Consider the following 8753-nt stretch of genomic DNA (forward strand, 5'->3'; position numbering starts at 1 on the left):
GCCTCCACCCTTGGTTCATCATCTTGGATGAACCCCTCTTAAACAGCAGGCAGGCTTCTTGTGGGTGCTTGATTCTGCTTTTGCTCTGTCTTTGTTTCTTCTTGTAGAGCCCAGTGCATAAAAGCATAATTTTCTTGACACAAACATTTGGTCCATATGACCTAGGTTATCTTTTAATTACAGTTATTTTGCACTATACCTGTGCCATGTTCAACACATTCCTTAGCAAAAATCTCCATCATACTGTGGAGATTCATCAGTAGCATAAAGACTGCATATAGATTTCTGTGCCAACTTGAATTCCTGTTACACGTGTTTGTTTATCTATACTGCTTTCATCCCAGCAACTGCTTTCAGATGTCTGTTACAGTCAAGAGATGGCTAAATCAGAATATTTCTTGAGTTGGTCTTAATCTGTGCCCAGATTCAGCTAAAGAAATTGCTTTACATAATAGAAACAATCGGTATAAATACTAATATAAATATGATAGTAGGTTTTTGTTAAGAAAAAAATCTGTCTTTTTGAGAAATAACTGTAGCTAGAAATTGCTAACCTTTTTTCTTTTGTTTCTGGGGTTTGTTTGTTTGGTTTTTTTCATTGGGCAAATAATTTGTGCTGTTACAGTGATACATCCTGCAGAATGGTTATGAAAACTGTTGGTCATTTTAAATGTGATAAATATCCTGACTTTGTTCTCACTTGAGCAGTGCAGTAACATGCTGAAATTTATACTGAATGGTATTTTTCCACCAGGTGAAAACCATCTATTACAGTAATGTAAATGAGCATTCTGCCTTGAGTAATTTGAGACTTACTTGTTGCAGTGAATGTACTTCAAAAGTTAATACTTATCTAGACAGACTAATGACTAAATTACTAATGCTTCTCTGATAAACAACGGAAGAGTTTATCAGTAAAGGAGGTTGTTTCTATGTTGTTGTTTGTGTATCAGAAAGTGCCTAGTGTTTCCAGTTTCAGTAGTTTTCTATTTTCTGTCAAGTTACCTTCATCTCAGAGCATGGTCTTGTCATTTGCCTGCAGCCTGAACAGAGTCATTTTGTAGTCTGACATTTAAGTCTTTCTCATCTCTCTTAAAATACACATTTTGAATCTGATCTAAATTATTCCTTTCTGTAATGTCCTGTCTGAAAGCAACATAAAAAGATCAGTAGTAAAGCAGGCAATACTAAAAACCACTGTGGCAAATGATGCAAAAATATTGCATTTAAAAGCTGCATTTTTTTCTCGTTATTTCTGATTTGTTTCTCAGGAGATAGAGAGGATGAGTCTAGATGGAAAAGTATAAAGTTTTTGTTTTCTTTATCACATTATAATCTTACTCTGTTTTTCCTGGAATTCTGTTTTTCTTGGTTCTGTTACTAAGGAGTGGATAGTAAGAAGTTTCAATGAATTAAAACTTCCAGGAAGCAAGAAAAGTTCAAGGAGCAAAGAAGGACTACCGAATACTTTGCAAGCAATTTTTTTAAAATTATTTTTATTTTTTCTTGATGTATGAAGCTTGGAAGAGGTCAGTTCAAAATTAATGCATCATAGACTTTAGGTTCTAAATAACCTACACAATTGTAATAATGATTCTCTAAAGTAAATATGAAGTTCCTAAAACTGAGACAGTTAAAAATATCAGAATTTCAGGTCATGAAATGTGTAGCATAAACATCATCTAGAGTCCCATCCAAAAAGCACCTTGAAAATCACTGTAAGTTAACCCAAATGTGGGGAACTGAATCATGTTAGATTTTCAAGTCCATACCACTTAATATGCCTCAAAGCCTCTACCTTGCTTATGTAAGCAAACTTTATCATTTTTTTTTCATTCCTTAATTTTACCCCTAATGGCACATCACTCCTGAATTCCAGTCTTAGAGCAACATGTATATCCATAGTCTACTCTGCAATTCTTGCTTCTGTGGAGTTGTTCATTTGAAAAGAGTCCACTTATATTGGTATGAGAAAGGGAATGTTATGGCTACTTTATGGCTTTCTTTATTGTGGTGAGGAAGACAATTATGTGTGATCTAAAAATGCAAATGCATTTTATCTATTTTTATGCATATTCAAGAAAACGCAGTTTAGACGACAGCTCTGTGCAGTGCCTGCAAGTGTTTCTTCGTTCCAGAAATTCCTCTGCTTCTTGGTAGTATTGATGCCAGTACACATTTAAGATCAGTCTAATCTCTGTCTAAACTAGACCTAATCTCCTGCAGAGGGGATTCGCATTGTTGAAAACAGACTTTGCATTGTTTTCCAGAAATCTCTGAAGATTTACACCCAGGAACATTCAAGTCTGTTAATAGTATTAATATTCAGACATTTGGGGTTGGGGTGGAAACAGACTCCTGATCTGCTGTGTGCTGGTCCTTGCTGCACCCTGAGCCACGTCTTCTCTTTCTGTCTTTTTTAAAACCTAACTAGTGGCATTGAGGTGGAAGAGGAATATTGATTTTAAAACCAAATACTAAACTGCGGTCTTGCCATCATTCAGTATTTAAAATTAACATGTTGAAGAGCAAGAACAGAATTTTTAAAAGTTCATCCCCCTGAACTTTCACACTGCAAGAGTTGTAACCTGCCCCTGTCTTTTCCCTTCCTAAGGCTTAGCGGGTTTACCCAAAAGCATTGATACTGAATTTGACATGCATATGTCAGAACAGGAAGCAGTTCTGGTAGGTAATTGCAGTCTTTGACGGGACAAAGCAACATGCTCTGTTAGCATATGAAAGTTATTTTTTGTTATGTGGCTTATTTTAGGTATTTATTGACAGTACATGAATATGCCCAATAAAAACTTTCAAGTTGCCAAGAATTACTGCTTTTTAGTGTTCTTGTGAGTAGATCAAGTGATAACCTGTCTCCATGTCTTTATTGATGTGTTTCAGAAGATGAAGAAGAATGGAAAGTTATCAAAGGGAAATTTCTAGCCATCAATGCAGTTAATATGAGCTGTGCATGTCCACGAAGTCCAAAGGGTCTTTCACCCGCAGCTCATTTGGCAGATGGTTCAGCTGACCTCATTCTAGTCCGTAAATGCTCCAGATTCGATTTTCTACGGTATCTTGTCAGACATACAAACCAAGATGATCAGGTGTGTATTCCCTCTGACAATGATTTCTACAGAGTTGTAATACAAATATTCTCATATGACAAAATTAATGTCTAAAAAGCAGGTTTGTTTGTTTTTTAAAAGTCCATAGATTTTGCATGATGTAATCTCAGCATGTGTCCTATATACCAAAAAAAAGCAGCCCAAAACATTTGGCTAAGTCAAGTCTGTGTGGCATTCTAACAGAATTCTACTTTTGCCAACTGAATTCTGTTTTGTAACATTTTCCATGTATTTGCTGTTTGGACAGTATTTAAAGTTCTTTTACCACAACTGTGCCCCCATTTGGTTGTCATGAAAAACTATTCACAGCATGACATAGCTGAGGTGGATGTGGTAAAGAATAATAAATCGCTCTTGTAAGCTGTATAAAAATGTGTTCTAGAAGACAGTTAGCAGAACTGCAGTTTGATTGTAAACTACAGCCTTTTAGCAGAATTTTACTACGTATATGTGACCAGAATATGAGCTTTATGCATTCAGCGTCAAAATTCTTTCTTGCATATCTTGTAGCTGTCAGGGAAGATTCATCGCTTCTTTGGATTGCAGTATCTGTTGAAACTAGAGCTATGGCCCTGAATACACACATTTAATATTTGTCACAACCTGATATCATGAACATGTTCTGGAAATTATCTGAACAGCGAACTATGTCATATCTAGTTTATAAAAGCAATAATAAATCCCGCATGTTGCTGATGCTATTTTTCCTCCTCTGTAGAAGAATTAGTATAGATTCTCTTTCTTTTGTTTCCTCCTTCCCCCAATTCCTGGGACATTGTGTATGTTTCTGTATTCTTGCTGCTGTTCTCAGTCTCCTCTTCAGCCCTTCACTCCTTCTCACTCACTGTTCCTTTGATATTTTTGATCATTTTAAGCCATCCCTGTCTACCTTTCAAATTGGCTTAAATGTTTATCAAGAGACAACATTCTGCTTAGGCTTGAGACATGAGAGCGCACATGGGTGACTCTGCAGCCATGGATACCAGTTTTTGCATGTAAGCTGTTTGGACTAGCACACTACTTAGTGAGCCTCATTGAATCCATGAACCACTGCTTCCAAGTGTAGAGTCTGACAGCTTCGCACTTTGTGGTTAAAAGCTGAGGAAACTTAAGACCTAGGAGGTCCCTCCAACTCTGCTTTTTCTGATTGTCACTGTGGCCATAGCCTTTCCAGTGCTTCTGGTTTCTCTCTGGGACATGCTGGTTTTGCAATGTAGATTAAATGCAGAGTTGCACCTATGTCCTTACCTCAAGTTAGTGCCTACCGTAATTGTGGGAAACCCTGTTGGAAACCTGAAAAAAATGTGATAAGAAAAAGAAAGAAAAGGGTGACTGTACATAAATGCTGACCGGTTTATGGGCAAACTGTTTCTTTGTTCACTTTTGCTTCCTTACCATCCTCTTCCCATAGACACACACAGACATACTCCATTGCCTTTGCTAAAAGACCTGCCTGTATTTATTACACTGTGCTAAATATTTAAGTCCATATTGGTTAAGTTTCCTTCAGGGCAGGTGGAGGCACCCTCTAATTTGATTGTTCCTTTAATTTATGAAGTGTGTTTTAAAGCATTTGTACAATATTGTGTAAACTTGCAGCCTCTGTTATGAGAGCAGTCTTTCCATTACCTCCTTTTTCTAGCTGAATTAACTAGATAAAATTATTTTTATTTTGTTGGAATGCAATAATACCCTCTATTCTCATTTTCATGTACCCCCAGCTCTGTGATTAGATCACATTGCCATGGAATTCTCACCTTCAGGGCATTGTTCCAAGTGCAGAAGCAGAAGATTTTCAGAAAAGCCCATGTGTCTTAAGGACTGTAGTTGAACAGGTCCTGAGGATGGTGCAAAGATAAAATCCAAAGCACCATGTTATAATAATTCTTATAGGTTATTTTAAATTGTTTTTATACTGTGTTTACTCATCATCTCAGAACCTGTTCTCCATGTTATAATAATTCTTATACGTTATTTTAAATTGTTTTTATACTCTGTTTACTCATCATCTCAGAACCTGTTCCTTGGTTATCTATAAAGTGGCAGTATTGCAGCGACTCAAAAGGGACCATTGAGAAGTAAGGTTCCATTTTGGCTTTATTGGTTTTGACTTGTGCAGTTTTTCAGAAACAAAAATCACTCTATGCCTCAGGTAAGCATCTCTAGAAAATTGGAGTGGACAGACATCTTGTATACAAAATGCTGCATGCTGAGTTGCTTTACACATCACATGTATTTAATTGCCTGATTTGCTTTGTTTTTTCCTTTGTAGTTTGATTTCCCATTTGTAGATGTTTATCGGGTGAAGAGTTTTCAATTTGCATCAAAAATTTCAGAAGACAATGAGAGCAATGTCATGGACATAGGAAAGAAACGTTTTGGCCAGTTCTGCAGAGATCATCCAGCTTGTTGCTGTAGTATTGTTAATAGCACCTGGAACTGTGATGGAGAGACTCTGGATAGTTCAGCAATTGAAGTGAGGTAAGCTTCAATTTTTCTCTCTCTATAGCAGAACAGACTAAGCCTACACGCTGATTTTTAAAGATGCTCATAAAGACATCCCAAAAAGGTGTCTCTGCATAGCAAATTTGAGTCTTCTGATAATGAACTTAGATTTGTTACCTTTTTGAATCCTTTCCAGAGAATACTGCAACCATGTATGCTGTAAATGATCAGTCTGTGTGAGACAGATGATGGCCCTTAAGCTTTGAAGTCATACTTCTTAGGAACTGGTATTATGTTCTTGAAGTGCTGAAAGTGAAGGTGGTGTTGGGAGGATTCTTTTTAAATGAGTGGAGTGCCTTATTACTCAAAGCAATGGCTTTGCCTATTAAGCTTAAGTAAGCATCTTTATCTTAGAGAAATGCTGAGTATTTTGACACACAGCGCAGTCTTATCTCTAGTCTTCACATATGGGGGATGGTCTCTCCTGCCATGCCTGCAAGGAGAGGACTAGAGGGAATGGTTTATAAGCTGAGACAGGGGAGATTCAGATTAGATGTTAGGAAAAATGTTTTCTCTGTTAGGGTGCTCAGGCACTGGAATAGATTGCTCAGAGAGGTGGTGGAGTCACCATCCCTGGAAGTGTTTAAGAGGCATCTGGATCTGGCACTGGAGGATATGTTTTAAGGTTTAGGGGTTCCAGCAGAGTGACAGGTTAATGGTTGGACTTGATGATCTTAGAGGTCTCCTCCAACCCTGATGATTCTATGGGGAAAGGATTTTCCAGTTTTGCAAAGAATCATGTTAGAAGAGAATGGAAGTTCGTGAACTTTGAAAGGTTGGGGGTTTTTTTTGATTATTTTTGGTTGATTGTTTTTGTTGTTTCTAGAACAAAGGGAACCAAAACTATAATATTTACATGCAAGTGTGTTTCATTAAAGCATAATCACTTAGCAGACCAAAAGTGATTTTTGTAAATACTGTATATTGTATAAGATTGGCTCATCTAAGTGCCCATCGAACTTTTTGTGTGGAAAAGAGCAATAAAAGAGGATATATGAAAGCATACAGACTTCTTTGCAGGGGAGGATTGTATAAAGGGTGAGAGTGTGGTTTTTGTAGTCTGGAATAAGGAACTTTGTCCAACTGCTTGAAGTGAATGGATTATTAGAATTGTATATGTAATACCCATTTATTTCTTACTAATTGATTTCCATATTTTTCAGGGTTCACTGCCAGTTAATGAAACTGTTTGCAAGGGGAATCGAGGAAAACGGTAAAGATGTAGCTGCCTACAGCGAGAGTAGCATTGAACAATTGCTATAGACATTGTTCCTCCGATGGGGAGAAGAAAAATAAAAGCTCAAGGAAATTGAGTAAATATGCATTTTAGTCAAATTGACAAGTATTTTAAACTTTTAGATTTTTTTTATGGCTTCGATATCATTTTAGACATCTTATTGCATTGTGTCTTTTTTTAAAAAACATTGTAATCATGAAAATGTATCTTGGAGCAATGTAGTCTAAGTTATGTTAGAAAAGAGAGGATTTGCCTATATTTATGTATTCATGATGACTAATAAATTCTCTGTGCTCTTCTAGAGAACTAATTTAGCAGTTGTGTTGCAATAATATCTAAATGTTATAAAACATTTGACTTCCCATTGGCATCAAGGCAAGAGATTTTTCAGTGTCTGAGAAGACATTTTCTGCTGGGAGTGTTATGTAGTTGCATATGTGGCTTAAATGCTGAACAACAATGTTGTCATTTCCATCTTTTTTTTTCTTAAAATCTTTTATTTTGTAATTCTGACAATACCTTCTGCAACTTATCAATGCAATTCAAACACACATTCCTGGCTTTAAGTAATAACAATAAGAGTGTACAAATATTTTGAAAAATAAAAGCACATCTATACACAGGTCACACCTTATCCTATATATTCTATCTATAAAGGCTTCCTTGCATCATGCTTTTTGGGATTACAGAGGGTTTTATGACTGTTTGGATGATTCTCAATACCACACAGTGCAACTGAAGTGTCTTGCAAGTAGCTCGCAGGAATACTTGTGTGAGATCAGGAAGGCACAGGCAAAGGAAAATACAAATAACTTCTCAAACACCAGCGGGTTTTAAATTTTTTAAAACATCTAACATTAATGTATGAAAAGTTTCCATGTTCAATACACAAATCGTTGGACATACGTTAAAATGCCTTTGCAAAATAAGGTGTTGAAATGTTAAGTTTAGAAATATGATTTGATGCTTGAAAGTCTTTAAAATAATTTTTATTTAAATATGAAACAAAATAATTTGTTTTGTGAAGTCAAGGGAAGAAACTGGCATCTGATAAACCATGAATTCACTGTGCTGATTTGTTTTTGTAGCAAAAAACATTAAACTGTCATATAGAGCTTTGGAGCCATTATTTAAGTTGTGTATGGTTTTGTGTATTGTGGCACATACGTGTTTTGTGTGTAGGCTTGGGGCTATACTTTGCTCTTCTTGTACCGACTTACTCCTGTTTGAGGGTCAGAAGTTAGCCCCTGTTCTCTTCTTTTTTTTTAAAGTGTATAGTTCTCTTTAAAAATTGTGCTTCTGAGGTTGGTTTTGCATCTGAACAGCTAATGATTCTGTGCTCATGTATGTTTATTGGTATTTCCGTCATCCAACTTGTATCAGTTTCGTTTCTCTCGTGTTTGGTCTGTGTAAGCCATGGTGATTGGTCATTTTATTACCGAAGCACTTGAGAACTGTTTTAAATAGCAGATTTTTTTTTTATTGAAGTTATTTACATTCCAGTTTTGTGTAGTATCAAAATCATGTGCTGCATCTGTGCTGCAAGGTATTATTCATGCTGCTCTATATGACAAAATGCACTTGCAAATTATATTTGCCTCAAGTACAATCATACAAAGTTTAGGATCTGTTTTTTGTTACCTAGTATTTCAGGGAAATACTTGAATACTTCTCCAAAACGACTGCTCTTTACTTTCCTTATCAATGCAATGAGTTGAAATGTTGATTCATTCAATGTTTTTCATTTGTAACACAGGTGTTATGTGTACTGTATTTTTAAAGCCATGTTTAATAAGTGAGATAGTACTTTTGAACTAAGAACCCCATTGGAAATGACATTATGCAGTTCTACAAATGTAAATATTTTTGAAGATGTCATTTGTTAA

The 8753-nt window shown here is 36.0% G+C and overlaps 1 protein-coding gene across 1 annotated transcript in view; it reads left to right on the forward strand.

Annotated features, from left to right (window-relative positions):
- CERK (ceramide kinase) overlaps positions 1 to 7016 on the forward strand; it is a gene marked incomplete at its 5' end in the record, with an annotated part of 30583 nt that extends 23567 nt beyond the window's left edge. The window contains 3 exons of the mRNA XM_009073483.1: positions 2899 to 3104; positions 5398 to 5606; positions 6794 to 7016. Coding sequence (XP_009071731.1) covers positions 2899 to 3104; positions 5398 to 5606; positions 6794 to 6893 — 515 coding nt within the window. The remainder of the gene's footprint in view (positions 1 to 2898; positions 3105 to 5397; positions 5607 to 6793) is intronic.
- Positions 7017 to 8753: the final 1737 nt, after the last annotated feature.

The sequence above is a fragment of the Acanthisitta chloris genome, unplaced genomic scaffold, assembly GCF_000695815.1.
Source record: "Acanthisitta chloris isolate BGI_N310 unplaced genomic scaffold, ASM69581v1 scaffold9404, whole genome shotgun sequence".
Classification (NCBI taxonomy): domain Eukaryota; kingdom Metazoa; phylum Chordata; class Aves; order Passeriformes; family Acanthisittidae; genus Acanthisitta; species Acanthisitta chloris.